Below are 20211 nucleotides of genomic sequence, written 5' to 3' on the forward strand. Positions count from 1 at the left end.
AACATTCATAAATGCTATTTGCATATTAAAAAATGCAATGCATGTTGCATTTCATCTCTCTCTTTCTCCCTCTCTTTTTTTTTGTTTTACAAATGCTTACATTCCATATTTTTTTCAAGGTGTTTGAGCATCTATGGGATGTGCTGGGCAAAAGAAATTCTCATCCACAGAGGCCCATCCTTGCAACTTAAAGAACATCTTGGTGCCAGATACCACAGCACACATTCAGAGGAGTCCAGGCCTCAAAGGCTCAAGATCCAAGATTCAAAGCATTTATTGTCATGTGCACAGTGAGGAAACAAGTTTCCCTTTACAAAGAAATTCTTTCTTTGCTGTCCACAGTGAACGCCAGACAAGTAAAAAAGAAATATATGTAAAAAGTAAAATAAAGATAAAATAAAAATAAAGCACACACGTAAATACACACAAAATAATAAAAAATAAAACTATGCAGCAGAATTAAATATATAAACTATGTAAATATAGAAATATAGACTACCAGATTAACAGAATAACAGCAGAAATATTAACATACGTGCAATATAAGAAGGAGCAATTTAGTTCAGCTGATCTATGAGATAGGTGAAACTAGACTACGTCCTCTGGCTACCTGTTTAAAAATCTAATGGCTGAGGGAAAGAAGAAGTCCCTTAATCTAGAGGTCCTGCAATTCATACTCCGGTACCTCCCTGAGGGTAAGATTGTGAACAGTCCATGATGGGGATGAGTGGGGTCCTTGGCAGCAGCTCTCCTGTGGACTCTACGGTGGTAAATGGTCTGCAGAGAGGGCAGTTTTGTAGACACAAGGAAGAACTACAGAATATTCAGCAGAATGTTTTAATAACTCGTTAACTTTAGTCAGGGATGGGCTTCTTAATATTGAAAGAGGACAAAAAAAAACTACTTAAAGTGAGCTAATAGGAAGGTCATTTAGAGAAGGGAACAGAATCACCTGATAAGCGAAACAATATTTTAATTGAGGACCATCAAGAAAACCTCTGACGCTTTACTTTACCTTATAGAACCATGACAGGGATTCTATACTAGTTTTATTTAAAACACACACACACATCATGCAATACAACACAGTACTACCCAGATCAGTGCTCCTTTGTATTATCCATTCTTTGTATGGATAGACACACTATCCAATTTAAATACTTTAATGGATCAGAACAGAAGTGGCAGATCTGAGCTTACAGCACAAATATTAATCCTATATAATTAAGGCTAGCGTGTAAATGCACTTGCTCTGTAGTCTCTGACTTAAGGATGCTATGATTCTTGTAAATAACCAAACTGACACAGTGCTGTTTTAGAAGCTTTATAAAATCAGAAAGTCGGTTGAATGTCAGGAAGGACAGTCTGTCCAAGAGAGTGAAATTCTATCCTGTTCACACTCACGGGTGTGGCTTCTCTCCTCCCACTGACACCAATTAGCATGTTGCTAATATGTGAACAGGAGACGGAGAAGATGTTTCACTTTAAACCGAGCAGCTTCTCAGAACAGGGACAAGCTGTATTTCATCTCATTTACCTGATTTATAAACTGTTCATAATGTTTGAAGCTGGTTTACTGGAAAGCTGAAACTTTACAGAATTATTATTATTTTTTGAGTGGGTGTGAACAGATCCTACCATGAAGAGAAAAAGAAAAGATGTTCACGAGACCATGCTGAATGGCGGCGGCGATGCTCTCGACCTCAAAGCGTTAACACACCCTCCTCTGTTCTGCTGGAACGGCACGCATGTTAAGGTATTGTATTTTAAAGTAAAGTTAACAGTATTGCATCATGTGCAGTACAAGCGGAATTGAGCAGGTTGTGCTAACTGCTGTGTATCAGTAAGACCTGTGTTTTGGGCCAAACTGATTTTCAGAGGACTCAAAACTTCTCCAAAACTGGTCTTTTGGGGTGTTCATTGATATGCAGTGGTTAATACCTACCAAATATGCAAGTGGAAATCGAAGCGTAGCCTGTTTGATCTCTCGAGAAGAAATAGGCTCTGACAGAAAGGAGAGAGATCACACAGCATCTGTTAGAACTTTTGGGTTGATTCAGAGAAGAAGTCTTAGTCATGCTGCTGTTGCTACCTCTGACCTGATATCACTGTATTTTGTTATGGGAGATGTCTTAGAGTAGAATTTAGATTTAAAAATCACTTTTGCAAGACACTGGAAATGAAATCATCCTTAAATTCCTTCAAGTTTTGCTTACAATATGATATTTATTTCAGAGTCTTAAAAATTGTATTTTTTTTTTGTTCTTGCATGTAGACTGTATTTCTTGTCTCACTCGCACCCTCTTGTGTTAACACCATGCCATGTTATCTCAGACCAGAGCTGTCCAAACCTTGTCCACAAAAGGCTGGTGTGGTGCAGGTTTTCACACCAGTCATCAGTCAGGAGCTACACCTGATTCCACCAGTTTAATCAACTAATCTTGGCTTTCAATAGACTCAAATGTGGCTTCTGCTCAGTTGGAGTGAAAACCTGCACCATTTGCGGTTAAAACTGAACACACCTGTCTCAGAGAGTTGACTGATTTCTCTGTGGAGGCTCTAAAGCAGGGGGGCAAACCACAAAAGGTGTGGGGGCAGGTTTCACTCCAACTGAACAGGAGCCACACCCAATCCTACCTGTTTAGTTTGGAGTGAAAACCTGCACACACTGGGAACAAAGCGCGGGAACAGGGCGCGGGAACAGGGCGCGGGAACAAAGCGCGGGAACAGGGCGCGGGAACAAAGCGCGGGAACAGGGCGCGGGAACAAAGCGCGCAAACAGGGCGCGGGAACAAGGCGCGGGAACAGGGCGCGGGAACAAAGCGCGGGAACAAGGCGCGGGAACAAGGCGCGCGAACAGGGCGCGGGAACAGGGCGCGGGAACAAAGCGCGGGAACAGCGCGCGGGAACAAGGCGCGGGAACAGGGCGCGGGAACAAAGCGCGGGAACAGGGCGCGCGAACAGGGCGCGGGAACAGAGCGCGGGAACAAGGCGCGGGAACAGGGCGCGCGAACAGGGCACGGGAACAAGGCGCGGGATTGCTTAAAAACCGCGCAAACTTTTTAAATTAAATATTTTTAAAAAAGCATCAAACCCGTTTTACATGACAATATTCGTTGTATAAAATAACTACAGAAGCTACACATTTCCACAGAACCCCTAAAATCAGAATGGAATCTAATCATACCTCGTTGGTTTATATAATTTGGCTTGTTTTCTGTTTGTTTTTAAACCAGGTATCACATCTACATTATTTATTTTGTACATCGCATGGTTAAAGCTCTGTGACATCCTCCTGTCCTTCTGCTCCTCAACATTACAACATAGCAATTATTCAGTAAAATGCATTACCGAGGTTATATCCATTAAATAACTACTTTAGAAATGAACAAGTTAAACAGACCTTTTTGCACATCTCAATAAACTAATTCAGTTAGATGAAGGGGGAGACGTACCTGATCCTTCAAACGCAGCAAAAAAAAAAAAAAAAACCGTTGCTCTGCTATTTAACGGCCATTGGGCGGGTTGATAAAATTTGGGCTGGTTTTTGATGCAACTGGCGGGTTTTTATTTTTGACTATAAGCATGATATTTTATTAATTTTCCATTCAAACAAACTTTACAATAAAGTGTAATATGTAATGTTGAGGTTTTAATAATAAGGTTCAGGAGAGTCCTGTCCAGTCAGACTTCAGTCTTGATTAGCGGGTTGTTGTAATCGTTGTACTCGTTAAGCCGATATCACAAAGTTATTAACTGTTATAACTGTTTGTTATTGTATTAGTTATAACAGTATGCATTTTGGGCTGGTATTTTTTGAAATGGGGCGGGTTTTAAGCTGTAGATGGGCTGGAAATCTTCAGGCAACCCTGATACCGGCCATGTTGCTATGCTAATTGTAATGTTATAAACATATCACATATAAACGTGATGAACATTTTAATTAAATTTATCAGATGTCAAAGGTTGTTTATGTTTTTAAATTTATCAGATGTTGATTACAGAACTACAGAATAGAGTCAGATAGAAACCATATGTTAAAATCAATCAATAAAAATATAAATATGTAGAATAATAACAATAATGTAACGCCCCCTAACCTACACTCACTATAGAGCAGAGCACCAGGATATTAACTGTCAGTCTCTCAACTTTAAAGTAGCCGTAAGTGTTTCTCCCAGTAAAGTCATTAAGTTATACTACAGTACTAACACACGGCGGAAATATGCGCTAATTAAATAATTATCATTTACTGAAGAAACGTGTTAATTAAAAGCACATGTTTCCCAAGTGCACCACCAAGCTTGAACAGATTCACTGCGGTGAAGTTAGTTTGATATTCGGACATTAGACAGACACTCGGATGCGGATGTGACCCTGGGACCCCAAACTAATACCAAAATAATCTAATTGGACACCCGCAAAAGGTACACCTCTTTGTATCCCAAGAAATGTCTTCATTGATTTTTATTTATTTGTTTATTTTCTTCATTTGTTTAATTCCTGTCTAATTTAAATAAACAAGTAATTTTGTTCTCACTATTTAAGTTTTCAGTGTGATTAGGCAGTGATCTTCTTAAACACACAAACAGCATTTCCATATTTTATTTCTGGCTGTTTGAAGCTGCAGTGTCCATTCCCACACACTGTGCATACCTATCTGTCTATCTATCTATCTATCTATCTATCTATCTATCTATCTATCTATCTATCTATCTATCTATCTATCTATCTATCTTATAATAATTAAGGCAGAGTCCAATACTCCAACAGTCCAATACTGTGATATTTAAATGTATTATGGACAAACATATTAAACTGCATGAAACTACAAAGTTAAATAATAAAAATGTGTATTTATTAAACCGGTAGCTTCATTGTTATGATCATGTGGTTCATGTGCAGGGATAAAATAAACACAGACCATGTAAAGCTCTATGTGACTGGAGGTTTTTCTCTTTATAATGTCATCATGTAACTCTCTGTGTTAATTCAGCTAGTCATAAAGTATTTCAAAGTGTGTGTGTGTGTGTGTGTGGTGTGTGTGTGGTGTGTGTGTGTGTGTGTGTGTGTGATGAGACAGACTGAGAGACACAGAAATGCAGATCAGAAAGGTAAATAAGCTTTATGAAAAAAAAAACGCATTTCACGAACACTGTACAATTTTCTTATTCTATTAACTTCCTTTTCTATAGCACATTAAAAAAACAACATTCAACCAATAAAATTTTCCTAAAATGAAATCTGTCACATGAAACCCGCTAGCTTTAAGAAGTTCTTTAAGAAGGTCTTTAAATGGATTCAGAAATAAAAAAAATAACTTAAAGAGTCATTTCTGAATGAACCATTGATTCATGAATCATTTTTGGAGTCAAATATAAACAATTCAGAATCATTTAATATGAAAAATAAATCAGAGAATCAGAAGGAGGAAAGAAACATTAGAGAGAAAGATTCACCACTATGTGAATCAATGAACACACTCAGACATGTTCAAAGAATCATTTAGTGTCTAAATGATTCATGAATCTTATTCAAGCAGATCAATTTTAAGAGTCATTTAAGGACTCAATTATTTATGTCTTTAGACTCGTGTCTCACACTCTTACTGATTCCTTGGTCACTAAATGATTCAGTAAATCACTAAACTGTGTGTAGAGGTTAATGATTCAGAATCAGCAGTAGTCTGAATGTTCCTCCTCTACGTAGTTCGCAGGAAACAGTCCGACCTGTACACACACACACACACACACACACAAATGTAGCAATTAACACAATAAATGACAAATGCAACTACATATGAATTCTCAGTGTGTGCGTGTGTGTGCGTGTGTGTGTGTCTGTTACCCGTCCGTAAACCTCTCCTTTCCACCAGCCGTTATGAGCTTTCTTGGAGATGATCTTCACCGTGTCTCCCTCTCTGAGAGACAGCTCAGTCCGATCCCGCGCTGAGAAATCGTAGCGCACTTTAGCCGTGCCGAAATATCGCTCACTCATCCCTAAACACACACACACACATACACACAAACACACACACAGTGATTAACACACTCAGAAGTGATGATTTACATTCAGGACATGTCACCACATCACCACCAGAGGGCGCCGTGCCCAGAATGACTCGTCCTGTTTCCTGTCTGTTAGATATATTAAAGCACATCAGGACTGTGTCTCTTTGATCTTCCTTTGTTGAGGATAAAATCAGCGCTCACTTTGATCGATCGAGACCTGCTCTGAGTTCAAGAGAGAATTTGATCACGGTGTCTGGAGAAATGGCGCATGTACGACCCTCGTTCAGCTCTGAGCTTTCCCCCACGTGAGCAGCGCTAAAACACTTTCATAACAAAGCCCTACAGAGGTTCAGCGCACAGATCTCGCACGCTCTGATGATTCTTTGTTCCTCAATCTGTTCATCTACCTGTCCATTCACACAGACCATCAGAGCACTGCTCATGTGCCGTTCCTCCCACATCATCCTGGGTGTCTGAAAGCAGACCTGAGATTGAAAAGAAGGAAGTCAGACACGTTCATCTGTCACTCAAGGACCAGGAACATCGCAGGCCAGAGAGCCGGGTCTATACAATAGACATTATCAAGTGGTCTGCACCTTAATACCTGACCACTCCCTCAAGGCCAGGTGAGCACTGAGGAGAGAGAATCATCACGTGGCCTGTGTGTTTGTTATAGAGTTCACGATTACTTTCCAGAGTTAGATGATTCTGAGGCTGCAGACTAAAATGTTTAAAGGTTTTGGTGGTGCAGAGGCTGACTGTGGCTCTCCAGCAAGACCTCACATCGTCTCTTTCTTCTCCTTTTCAGATCAACCCTTTGGATTTAGATCTTACTGTATGCTCAGTGGTGTTTGATCTCTTCCCATCTCTCAACATTTCAGTGTTTAATTCTGGCCTATTATCTGAAATAGTTCTAACTGTAGGATATGGATCCTATGGAACCTCCAGGATATGGGTCCTGACCTTGTTCACAAGTCCACTATGTGATAAAATGATTGTTATTCTCTTAAACATTCATATGTATATAAAATGTGTGTGTGTGTGTGTGTGTTACCTCTGGTAGGTGTGTGTGTGTATGAGTGCGAATGCGACGACACACTCTGCTCTGGATTCTTAAAAGGAGTCATCAGACGAGTGTCCACATCTTTAAAACACTCCTTCAGAGAATTCTCCTGATAATACTGAACCAGTTCCTGTCGGAGAGAGAGAGAGAGAGAGAGAAGATTCAAAGAGTCACTTGGTGTCTGAGCAATTCAGTGAATCATTTGATTGTCATAAATCTACAGTAAGAGTCAAAGAGGAGAGATTCAAAGAGTCTTAATGACACAGCGAATCACTAAAGGACCTGCGGACTATGTTTGAATTCATACGCGAGTCGGTGTTTAAATGATTCAGTGAATCATTGATTTAATTCAGACAGAGACCGTGACTGATTTGAAGAGTCATACAGCATCTAGATGAATCATCAGACCATTAAATTATTTTTAAAGAGTATTTTGGTGGGTAAAAGAGTCATTTAGTGTGTGAGGTGTCAACAGGTGTCCAGTGATTAGTCAGAATCAGAAACCAGAGAGATGTTAAGAATAACACAGATTCTAAATGACTCAGTGACTCTTTAAAAGAACTGTCAGTCTTCATATTCAGAATGAATGGATTCAAAAGAAATCCTTTCCAGTCCTGGAGACTGTAGGAAAAAGGAAATAGTGAAATGAGAAGCACTGGTTTACAGCACACACACACACACACACACACACACATACATACACACACACACATACACACACACACACACACACACACACACACACACACACACACATACACACACACACACACACATACAGACAACTTTACTCATCAGAAGAAAGAGTACACACTACAGAGGTCCCCTAGGAAGGGAAGTAGTGTTCACTTACGATGAGCCCTTTAAAGGCTTTGCGGTCGTTGATTCTGTAGAGACCTTCAGTTAGAGTGATCTTAATGTGCCGGATATCCATGTTAAACCTGAGGAGGTGTGACAAGAGGTTTCAGACTAATGTATAAAATGAAACAGAACTTGTGTGTGTGTGTGTGTGTGTGTGTGTTACTTGATGCTGATGGCAAACTCTCCTCCATCCTTTTGCCGGATCAGGAATGTACTATCAGATCGAGGCATTAGGAGACTCTTGGCCTCAGAACGGTCCATGTTACCAGCAAACCTGAGACACACACACACACAACAAACACAGCTGCTTTACCATAGTGGGGGAAAAGGTTATATTAAACAAGATTACATGAACATGTATAACAGATAATCTAGTGGTGGACTGGTGTGTGTGAGTGTGTGTGTGTGTGTGTGTGTGTGTGTGAGTGCACGTGTGTGTGTGTGTGTCTTACCAGAGAAATCCTGTGAGGTCAGGAGGTGGTCTCTGAGAGTATAGAAAAGAGCACAGAGTCAGTATTATAAACTTTCCTCACAATCTAAATGATTCAGTGAATCATCATCGATTTCTAGTCTTAAGCTGGAATCACATTTAAATGATTCAGCAAGTGAATGACTCATTGAATCACTGAGTTGGACTTTTATGTGATTCAGTAGATGATTAATTTGACTCTTGATTGACTCACCGGTAAGAAGGGTTGAACTTTACTGCAGGGGAACCAGCCGACCTCACCTACCGCCAGATTCCTGCCCTGAAACACACACACACACACACATTTTTGCCATTTTCCTATAAATTTTCAATCAGTGTCCTGTATCTGTAACAACAAAGTATTAACCTTTATGTATTTGAGACATGAAGAATATCCGAGTGTCAGATGTGTCAGTGTGGGAACCTGATCTGGCGTGTGGTCCACGCAGCTACAAACCACAGTGTTTTAGTTCAAGTAAAGTCATGTACTAATGTGCACCGAAAGCTCACATCACATCCTGTCACGTCTGTATAAATATCTTTAAACTTCAGTTTATCTCTCAAGTTGAACTCTGGGTAAAAACTTTGGAACTCAGGCTTCAAGAGTACGTATTTGGCTCGATGAATCAGTGACTTGACCACAAACAGAATGCTGAATACAGCACAATACAGAATCAGTGTCTAAATTGACTCATGGTCTTTATATGGAATTAGATTTAAGAGCTGAGAAGAGAGAGTCGTTCAGTATATGCAGTATATGACTCACTGAATCACAGAACCTCAGTGTCTTCAGTGACACGCAAAGTGAGAGATTCAAAGTGTCACTCAATGCCGAATCGATTCACTGAATCACTGGAGTAAGCCTAGTTTTCTGTGAAGAGATTCAAAGAGTCACTTAATGTCGAATCGATTCACTGAATCACTGAATTGACCCTAGTTTTCTGCGAAGAGATTCAAAGAGTCGTGTAATGTCAAAATGACTCACTATATCACACCATATTTTAGACTTTAAACAAAAACCTTTTTATTGAGCTGTATATTAACTTTATCTGCAAGCTTTAAAATATGAATCATATAATTTTATTATTTTACTACATTTTAAAATAGTTCTCTTTATTTCTACAACACAGATATTTAACACATTGCTAATAAATTCGTATAAATGAGGAACTGTGCTCTGTGGATGGTTTATTAATAAAGGAATGAGTTTTGTTGACTTTGTGTGTAAAGGTGTCTATATTTAGATTCAGATTTTGGTGTATTTGTGTGATTTAGCTGAGGAGACAGTGAGACGTCCAGCAGTAACACGTCCCTCAGGAGTCAGTGACCATAAGAGGATGTTAAAGTGCTGAACTGCAGCTTTTTTTTTTTTTTGATGAACTGAAACTAAAAAGCTGACCAGTTTTACTGCCTGTTCTCAGGGAAATCAGGGCTCTGTGGTGGACAAAGCAGAACTCACTTTACATTCCCAAAATGCGAACCAAAAGCTTATCGCCACGGATGCTAACTGCTCTCATTATCGAGAGTTTTTCACTGCAGCTAACCACACGCCACATTTCATTCGTTAAGTAAATAAATGCACACAGCTGCAGTTTGCATGAATGTACTAGCCAAAATTAGCACGATGGCAGCTAGAAGTTTCTAAGCACGTGATCTTTGAGGTTTTAAATTTTTTTAACACTGCAGAAAGTGAAGGGTTAAAATACCAAACATCAGAGGTACAGACGAGCTGAAAGACGTGTTTATCTGTAGCGCTAACACAGCTATAGTGGGCAAGGGGGTTCTTTTATTTTAAATAAAACAGTGAAATACCCATTAGTTACTAACAGCATGTAGCAAAAGAGGTTAATGCATGTAGCAGGCTAGCACATGCTAACCTGACTGATTTCTGAGTGGAATCATAAGCGCTAACTATAATAGTCATAATTTTCATTGCTAAAAATGAACTTCTGAGAGTCAAAGAGAATTAAATTTTCTGTTTGACTAAAAAATAAAGTCCTCATCCTGAGCTAAACGTCAGCTGCTAGCATTGGAAGATGTGCATTGTTGCGTTTATGCTGTGTTAGATTAATCTGAGTGTTAGCTTTTACTAAATATTTGTGGTAGAATAATGAACTATTTAGCAGAGCACTAGAGTTAGATAAAGTTATCTGACGGATTGCACTGACTCCTGATTTCTTGACTTATGTGTGGCACAAACACCCACTTAGCGTCATGCTAACGTTTATTTCCTGTTAGCAGCCATGCCCTTCAATCCATGTTAGGATCTAGCTGTAATTGTTACATGAACTTGTAATGTGAGAAGATAAAACGGTGAAGCCTCACCTCCCACCACTGCAGGTCCGCGTCAGCACGCGTCAGCTCTATGACATCACCCACAGTGAGCTGCAGCGGTTGGCCGAAAGCCACAGGGGGCGGGGGCATGCCGTAGTAATCGTTACACACCTCCATCTTAGGAAGAACTGAGAGAGACAGTGAGAAAGCAAGCTGCATGATGATAACCATGACACATCGACTTACTGCTAGTGCTAGCATCAGCTAAACTGACAGAAAGTTCTAATTAAGATGAAAATTATGACAGTCGTCAGTGCTAATGCTAACAGGCTAAAGGCTTGACCTGGTCAGATTCAGTGCTAGCTTCTTGGCAAAAACAATTGAACGGCTACAAGTGGCAGAGGGCAGGTTCGAGTCGGGGTAAATGTGAGCTGGTTAATGTGAGTGAACTCACCGGGTTTCGTCTGTCTCTGAGATCTCGACTTGCTCTGAAGGAAACAAAAGCATGTTAGTTTGTTAGCTGTTAGCGTCTGCATTAATATACAGTATACTTGTGAAATCCCACAATGCAGTGCGGTAGACTGGGGGTGATTGGTGCAGGAAAGACTGACCTTTTTCACAGAGTTTTCTAAAAAAAAAAACACACACAAACACACGGAAAAATTAGATTCCATTTTCCTCCTGATTAAAAACTCCACAAAAACGACTGATGAAACTCAGACCTGCGTTGCGTCCACACACAGGAACTCGTCCGAGACACTCCTTGTGAGCGGCCATTTTACAGCGGGTGCAGCGGTAACCCTGGTAGAAGATTCCTCTGAGGGAGAAAAAACACAAACTTTACACCTCCAGCTTCCTTTCCTGCTGCTAAATCTAAGCATGGTTTTTAGCATCTTAGCATTCGTGCACAATAACAGGAAGCTAATTTCAGTATCAAACAAATAAGAATAAGAAAACTCTTCAGTTACAGTCATATTATAAAAACTCAGAACTGTGGTTTCATCTCATCCTGTCAGTTCTCTCCAAATCTCTACAGAGGTGTGAGAAATGTGAATCAAACGAAATTTTCACACAAATTTGAAATTTGTGTTTTGCTCTTATTTTTATTCTAACACTGAATAATATACACAGGTCAGCCATAACATTATGACCACCTGCCTAATATTGTGTTGGTCCCCCTTTTGCTGCCAAAACAGCCCTGACCCATTGAGGCATGATGGACTCTACTACATCCCTGAAGGTGTACTGTGGGATCTGGCACCAAGATGTTCCATCAGGTCATGTAAGTTGCGAGGTGGGACCTTTGGGCTTTATCCTGCTTCTAACACATCAACTTTGAGGCCAAAATGTTCACTTGCTGCCTAATATATCCCACCCAATAACAGGCGCCATGATGAGGAGATAGTCTTATTTACTTCACCTCTCACTGCTCATAATGTTATGGCTGATAGGTGTACACTGGAATAATCTGAACATGTTTGTGTACTGATATATTTATGGTAGACAGTCACAATCCTCATACAGCGTCATAAAGCGTAATCCTCATATTCCGCTGGCCTTCGGTTCATCATCTCATTATATAACGACTCGGTTTGAAGGGTTGAAGTTTTATCACAGAAAAGAAAGATTCAGAGAAATCTCCTCTACATTAAACTCCAACATTCTGAAACTTTTACCTCAGCAACATCTGACAGGCTTTACAGGAAGTGGTGTCCTCAAAACAGTACATTTGGAAGTCGTGGCCGTTGGCTGTATTGTTCTCTGGACACATGTTGGACCTGCAGGAGAAGATGTACGTGGATGAGATGAAAGGAGATGTGAAACAATCAAATGCTAAAGTATTTCACTTGGATAAAAAAGAATGAAACTGTAAGAATGATCCAGTTTGGTGGGACCTAGTTGATCTAATCATTAGGGAGTAAAATGATTTGGTTCAGATTACGATCACTCACAGAGCCATCTCAAACTGTTCCAGCCATTTCTTCTTCAGCTCACGGGTCTTGAAGTACAGATCATAACCACCTTGACCGTAAGAATCCATCAGCAAGAAGGTATGTGTCCACTACACACACACACACACACACAGACACACACACGGAGGACAGTGAGTTGTCAGAAACATTTCACATACACTCAGCGCAGAACAGAAGGCAGTGTGTTGGAGAACCTTTTTGTTTTCTTTGTCTCCGGACGGTTCGTCTCTCACTTGGAAGTGCTGCAGGTCGATCAGCTCTTTCAGCTCCATGCTCTCACCGCTGCGCTTCTTACACACCAGCAGGGCTTTATCAAAGAGGAACGCATACCTGCACACACAATGCACCAGCAGTGTCAGCACTGTAGCTTTTAATGAAGGAATGGGCTTCTTTACTGTGATTGTGTTTACACAGTGGTACAGAACCGCGAAATGAGATCAGCAGCTCATCAGACGCTGAATAACAATTAAAAACAACGAGTCACTAAATAGTTAATAAGTGATAAACAGTATAAACCCACAGTGCAGTGAGAGTGACGTGGTGTCAGTGAGAGACAGCGGCAGGTAACAACATCAGCATTGTTCACAGTATAGTGTAGAATCCTGACAGTGCCAACATTATATAAACATTTTACTTGGAGCAGTAAAGAATATAAACACCAGTGCAGCAACAATAAACTACTGTAAAGTGAGATAGAGTGAGATAGTGATAAAGTGAGATAGTGATAGTGATATAAAGTGAGATAAAAAAAGAGTGTGATAGTGAAATAGTAATATGGTGAGATAGTGATAATGAGATAGTGATGTAGTGAGATAGTAATAAAGAGATAGAGTGAGATAGTGATAAAGTGAGATAGTGATAGTGATGATAGCGATAATGATACAGTGATATAAAGAGAGACTAATAGTGATAGTGAAATAGTAATATAGTGAGATAGTGATAATGAGATAATGATATAGAGAGATAGTGATACTGAGATAATGATATAGTGGTAGTGATAATGAGATAGTGATAGTGAGATACTCACTAAAACTTTTTCACTTTCTTAAAGATATTTTAGACAATTGGGCTTCTGAGTACAGGAAAAATTTGTAAATTAGCATGAATCATTATCAATCATTACAGAAGAAGCCATGAAAACTAAACCCAGTGGGTCACCAGGTACCAGGACTGTGTAGGTCCCAATTTCCAAGATAGAGAAAATTGCTGTTGGACATAATGGTCTCAATCATCAGAAACACAGACAATTGAATAGTAACACAAAATAATCACCTGTCCTGTTTGGATTTCTTATCTGGGCTGCAGATCTTCAGTTCTCCATCTATCTTGGGGCGTCCATAAAGAGCCAGGGACTGAGTCTGAGTGACAAAAAGAAAAAAAAAAAAAAAAACAGGATGAGGTCAAATGAAAGAAAGACCTGATAAGAGATGTGTGCAGAGATTTGATAGAAAACACTGAGCTTTGTTCCATTTCAGCCTCCACGCTGTGGTTAACTGCACACTCTGCTGCTGCACCCTGCAAACATCCAGTGCATGTGAAGGGGACTTCAGGGGGCAACATCCCACCACACTGTGCACTTGTTTTTTTTTTAATTTCCTCATACAGTGAGATACAATTTAGCAGTTGTGGAGGCAAACAATGAATTTTTTAGTTTGTAAATACAACCGCAACTTCCTGTTTGACAGGAAACTGTGAGCATGACTGTTTCCCTACAAGAGAAAGGAAATGTTTCATTTCAGTCTGAAGCCTTCATTCAGTGGAAGCAGTAAGCAAAACCCACAAGCTGTAACTCTGAACATTTAGAAAGAACTCAGATCAGGATGAGGCTTCGAACGTAGACAGACTTTTTGGCCTTGAGGTAAAAAGATCTTCATTTTTAAACAAAACTTAAACGAGAGTAGACGAGGAAGTAACGCCCTTCTGATTAGCCCAAGTTTATGTGATTAACGCTGACGGATTGTTCGGTGCAGTGTTTAGGGTGAAGTGTTTAGGGTGAAGTGTTTAGGCTGCAGTGTTTAGGGTGAAGTGTTTAGGCTACAGTGTTTAGGGTGCAGTGTTTAGGGTGAAGTGTTTAGGGTGCAGTGTTTAGGGTGAAGTGTTTAGGGTGAAGTGTTTAGGCTACAGTGTTTAGGGTGAAGTGTTTAGGGTGAAGTGTTTAGGCTACAGTGTTTAGGGTGAAGTGTTTAGGGTGCAGTGTTTAGGGTGAAGTGTTTAGGGTGCAGTGTTTAGGGTGCAGTGTTTAGGGTGAAGTGTTTAGGGTGCAGTGTTTAGGGTGAAGTGTTTAGGCTGCAGTGTTTAGGGTGCAGTGTTTAGGGTGCAGTGTTTAGGGTGAAGTGTTTAGGGTGCAGTGTTTAGGGTGAAGTGTTTAGGGTGAAGTGTTTAGGCTACAGTGTTTAGGGTGAAGTGTTTAGGGTGAAGTGTTTAGGCTACAGTGTTTAGGGTGCAGTGTTTAGGGTGAAGTGTTTAGGGTGCAGTGTTTAGGGTGCAGTGTTTAGGGTGCATTGTTTAGGGTGAAGTGTTTAGGGTGCAGTGTTTAGGGTGCATTGTTTAGGGTGAAGTGTTTAGGGTGCAGTGTTTAGGGTGAAGTGTTTAGGGTGCAGTGTTTAGGGTGCAGTGTTTAAGGTGAAGTGTTTAGGGTGCAGTGTTTAGGGTGCAGTGTTTAGGGTGCAGTGTTTAGGGTGCAGTGTTTAGGGTGCAGTGTTTAGGGTACAGTGTTTAGGGTGAAGTGTTTAGGGTGCAGTGTTTAGGGTGCAGTGTTTAGGGTGCAGTGTTTAGGCTACAGTGTTTAGGGTGCAGTGTTTAGGGTGAAGTGTTTAGGGTGAAGTGTTTAGGGTGCAGTGTTTAGGCTACAGTGTTTAGGGTGCAGTGTTTAGGGTGCAGTGTTTAAGTTGCAGTGTTTAGGGTGCAGTGTTTAGGGTGAAGTGTTTAGGGTGCAGTGTTTAAGTTGCAGTGTTTAGGGTGCAGTGTTTAGGGTGAAGTGTTTAGGCTACAGTGTTTAGGGTGCAGAGTTACAGCATGGTTAAATAATACACTACTCTCCTGTAGAAGGGTTTGGGGTGTATTGAGTAGAGCAATATTCTGAATACTAAGTGTGAAACTATCTACATCTCTAATGCAGAAACCACCAATCCGAGGTGTTACTGTAACCATGGAAACCGACTACCACTTTTGCACCAGTTTTATTTAGAGAAGGCAAACATCAGATCATGAGTGTGACACTGCATTCACTGACCAATAAATCAGCAAGGAGAAATGGCAGAAAGATTAGATGAACAAACTTACTGTGATATAATAGAATTCTATTCTATTACATTCTATATTATATAGATTAATTACACAAAAATAAAACTTTATGGAAACGTTTTCTGGCTCGGCGGCTCATTTCTGTTGTGTCTGACAGCTGGTTGGTGCTCTGGTTTCTTTATTCAGGAAGTTTCCGGAAATTAACAGAAGAGAAAATTCCTATAAATAAAGTCTTAAATAATCCTGTCTCAGCTCCTTTTTTTATTGCTTTTGCCCAAATTTCATTTCTTTAATCTCATTACAGTGATGGTCACATGCTAAGCTAATGCTGTCTCAGCACTGAGTTTGTTTAAAAATAACTTTATTAAATGCTGACGGGGATTAAAGAGTTTCACCATGCTGAAAAACTCATCAAAAAATGTTCTAACGTGACTTTATCATCTCATCAGAAACCACCAGCATTTGCTAAGAAGAGAAAACTCGCGTCGTCGTGTGATATTCTGTGTTTCCCGAGGGTGATGTAACTCCGTGCCAAACGTGCAGTTTTCAAAAAAATAAAGAATCTCAAAGGCTACAGGATGAAGCGCTCTGGTTTTACAGAGTTGCATCAGACGCTGCTAATCTGGTGCTTCTGTAAAGCAACGAAACCTGGAAGATTCTTACAGCGGGAAATGTCAGAATTTTGCTCAGCTTATGAAAGTTTATTGTAGAAAATATATATATATGATGGACAGAACTGATTAGTATTATATACACATTCTAAAAAATGAGTTATTAACATGAACAAAACGTTAAGCTTAAAAAGAAAATAGACTTTATTGCTAACTAGATTTTTAACAAACAAACAAATCCTGTTCCTGTTCAGAACCTAGCTACATATTTATCTAACTGACCCGAATGAAAGATAATGATATAGTCTATAAACATTTAATGAAATGAAAAAGACAAAGCTAAAGTCAATAAAGTAACGACAGGGATGAGGAGGCGAGCTAACAGGAAGCAATGACCATATATGGTAAAAATTGACAAATTGGGCAGAGTTTTGACCGAATCATTGTGAGACTTCATCTGTGTGTGTGTGTGTGTGAGTGACAGAATCATAAACAGTCAGTAACATTAAATGGTCAGTAATCGAAAACGGTCAGTAATATAAACATCACAGGAATCACACTAAAATGAGTGTAATACATCCCATAATAATAGAAGAAATAAAGGTGTGTTCTCACCATGTTCTCGATACAGAGCTGAAAGGCGGTGATCTGACGAATGATCTCGTTATCCCTCTTCACCTCATTCACACACTGAGCAAGATCCTACACACACACACACATTTGTTTTCCTTTCCTTGAGAGGATGTCCACCAGCTTTCAGTCTAATTTTTAACAATAAATAAATAAACATCCAGCCAAGTTTCCCCACAAGTCTCCTTCCAGATATAATAACACACACACACACACACACACTCACCCTCATGGCGTCTAGTGCAGTGCGAAGGTTTTCTTTATCATTGGAATTCACCGTATGCTTCACAAGTTCCTGACAGAACACACAGCAGAACATCACACCTATTACATCTCTGTGTGTGTGTGTGTGTGTGTGTGTGTGTGTGTGTTTGTGTGTGTTTGTGTTTACCTGCAGCAGCAAGTGATACTTTAACACTCTCTGCATGGGCACCATCAGCAGGTCTCTGAGAGAAAAGCGGCCGCTATTCGCCCTCATAGAGCACTCCTGAACACACACACACACACACACACACACACCTTTGTATCTTTTTAACTTTGTACCAGCTCTAATTTCATCTTCAGGTCTTTATACTTCTTAGTGGTTTCTCAGTAACATGAGCATCTGCGATTTTTTCTTCCTTTGCCCCAGCAGCTGCTAGAACGTAAATGACACAGGAACTAACTTCTGTCACAAAGCAGCAGTGTGTGTGTGTGTGTGTGTGTGTGTGTGTGTGTGTGTGTGTGCACCAGCCTGAGCTTATCTTACAAACACATCACTACGAGCCATGTTTATTATATTAGCATTATATTAGCAGAAATGTCCATGTGTTAGCATGTTAGTGTGTTAGCATGTTAGAGTGTTACTGTGTTACTGTGTTAGCATGTTAGTGTGTTAGCATGTTAGCATATTAGCATGTTAGCGTGTTAGTGCTTTAGTGAGTTACGTTACCTCCAGCTTCATCCGGACGTCTTCTCTGGAGTTGGCCAGTTTGTCCAGTTGTTTGGTCGCCGACTCGACCTGACTGCAGTATCGACCGTACAGCAACAGCCTGGAAACACGTTACACAACTGACTCATATCTCCTGTAACTGAGGTGTTGTGTGTTTCTGAGATGATGTGTGTTACTGAGTTGTGTGTTTCTGAGATGATGTGTGTTACTGAGATGTGTGTGTTTCTGAGATGATGTGTGTTACTGAGATGTGTGTGTTTCTGAGATGATGTGTGTTACTGAGTTGTGTGTTTCTGAGATGATGTGTGTTACTGAGTTGTGTGTTTCTGAGATGATGTGTGTTACTGAGTTGTGTGTTTCTGAGATGATGTGTGTTACTGAGTTGTGTGTTTCTGAGATGATGTGTGTTACTGAGATGATGTGTGTTTCTGAGATGATGTGTGTTACTGAGATGTGTGTTTCTGAGATGATGTGTGTTACTGAGTTGTGTGTTTCTGAGATGATGTGTGTTACTGAGTTGTGTGTTTCTGAGATGATGTGTGTTACTGAGATGATGTGTGTTACTGAGATGATGTGTGTTTCTGAGATGATGTGTGTTACTGAGTTGTGTGTTTCTGAGATGATGTGTGTTTCTGAGATGATGTGTGTTACTGAGATGATGTGTGTTTCTGAGATGATGTGTGTTACTGAGTTGTGTGTTTCTGAGATGATGTGTGTTACTGAGATGATGTGTGTTACTGAGTTGTGTGTTTCTGAGATGATGTGTGTTTCTGAGATGATGTGTGTTTCTGAGATGATGTGTGTTACTGAGTTGTGTGTTTCTGAGATGATGTGTGTTACTGAGTTGTGTGTTTCTGAGATGATGTGTGTTTCTGAGATGATGTGTGTTACTGAGATGATGTGTGTTTCTGAGATGATGTGTGTTACTGAGTTGTGTGTTTCTGAGATGATGTGTGTTACTGAGATGATGTGTGTTACTGAGATGATGTGTGTTATTGAGTTGTGTGTTTCTGAGATGATGTGTGTTACTGAGTTGTGTGTTTCTGAGATGATGTGTGTTACTGAGATGATGTGTGTTTCTGAGATGATGTGTGTTACTGAGTTGTGTGTTTCTGAGATGATGTGTGTTACTGAGTTGTGTGTTTATGAGATGATGTGTGTTACTGAGATGATGTGTGTTACTGAGATGATGTGTTATTGAGTTGTGTGTTTCTGAGATGATGTGTGTTACTGAGTTGTGTGTTTCTGAGATGATGTGTGTTACTGAGTTGTGTGTTTCTGAGATGATGTGTGTTACTGAGTTGTGTGTTTCTGAGATGATGTGTGTTACTGAGTTGTGTGTTTCTGAGATGATGTGTGTTACTGAGATGATGTGTGTTTCTGAGATGATGTGTGTTACTGAGTTGTGTGTTTCTGAGATGATGTGTGTTACTGAGTTGTGTGTTTCTGAGATGATGTGTGTTACTGAGATGATGTGTGTTTCTGAGATGATGTGTGTTTCTGAGATGATGTGTGTTACTGAGTTGTGTGTTTCTGAGATGATGTGTGTTACTGAGTTGTGTGTTTCTGAGATGATGTGTGTTACTGAGTTGTGTGTTTCTGAGATGATGTGTGTTACTGAGTTGTGTGTTTCTGAGATGATGTGTGTTACTGAGTTGTGTGTTTCTGAGATGATGTGTGTTACTGAGTTGTGTGTTTCTGAGATGATGTGTGTTACTGAGTTGTGTGTTTCTGAGATGATGTGTGTTACTGAGTTGTGTGTTTCTGAGATGATGTGTGTTACTGAGATGATGTGTGTTTCTGAGATGATGTGTGTTACTGAGTTGTGTGTTTCTGAGATGATGTGTGTTACTGAGATGATGTGTGTTTCTGAGATGATGTGTGTTACTGAGTTGTGTGTTTCTGAGATGATGTGTGTTACTGAGATGATGTGTGTTTCTGAGATGATGTGTGTTACTGAGTTGTGTGTTTCTGAGATGATGTGTGTTACTGAGTTGTGTGTTTCTGAGATGATGTGTGTTACTGAGTTGTGTGTTTCTGAGATGATGTGTGTTACTGAGTTGTGTGTTTCTGAGATGATGTGTGTTACTGAGATGATGTGTGTTTCTGAGATGATGTGTGTTTCTGAGATGATGTGTGTTTCTG

At 40.0% G+C, this 20211-nt stretch overlaps 1 protein-coding gene across 3 annotated transcripts in view; it reads right to left on the reverse strand.

Moving 5' to 3' along the window:
* Nucleotides 1-5102: 5102 nt before the first annotated feature.
* Nucleotides 5103-20211, reverse strand: part of LOC131347128 (proto-oncogene vav-like) — a 36275-nt gene continuing 21166 nt past the window's right edge. For all 3 annotated transcript variants that reach the window (XM_058381035.1, XM_058381034.1, XM_058381033.1), the window contains exons 10-28: nt 18067-18166; nt 17527-17622; nt 17362-17430; nt 17121-17207; nt 13924-14009; nt 12846-12981; nt 12631-12740; nt 12355-12456; nt 11401-11495; nt 11290-11306; nt 11133-11166; nt 10730-10866; nt 8619-8684; nt 8388-8419; nt 8099-8209; nt 7928-8015; nt 7066-7204; nt 5848-5999; nt 5103-5729 (exon numbers count right to left, since the gene is read on the reverse strand). In XM_058381035.1, coding sequence (XP_058237018.1) covers nt 5676-5729; nt 5848-5999; nt 7066-7204; nt 7928-8015; nt 8099-8209; nt 8388-8419; nt 8619-8684; nt 10730-10866; nt 11133-11166; nt 11290-11306; nt 11401-11495; nt 12355-12456; nt 12631-12740; nt 12846-12981; nt 13924-14009; nt 17121-17207; nt 17362-17430; nt 17527-17622; nt 18067-18166 — 1711 coding nt within the window. In that variant the 3' untranslated portion in view covers nt 5103-5675. The remainder of the gene's footprint in view (nt 5730-5847; nt 6000-7065; nt 7205-7927; nt 8016-8098; nt 8210-8387; nt 8420-8618; nt 8685-10729; nt 10867-11132; nt 11167-11289; nt 11307-11400; nt 11496-12354; nt 12457-12630; nt 12741-12845; nt 12982-13923; nt 14010-17120; nt 17208-17361; nt 17431-17526; nt 17623-18066; nt 18167-20211) is intronic.

Source organism: Hemibagrus wyckioides, linkage group LG26 (genome assembly GCF_019097595.1).
Source record: "Hemibagrus wyckioides isolate EC202008001 linkage group LG26, SWU_Hwy_1.0, whole genome shotgun sequence".
NCBI lineage: Eukaryota > Metazoa > Chordata > Actinopteri > Siluriformes > Bagridae > Hemibagrus > Hemibagrus wyckioides.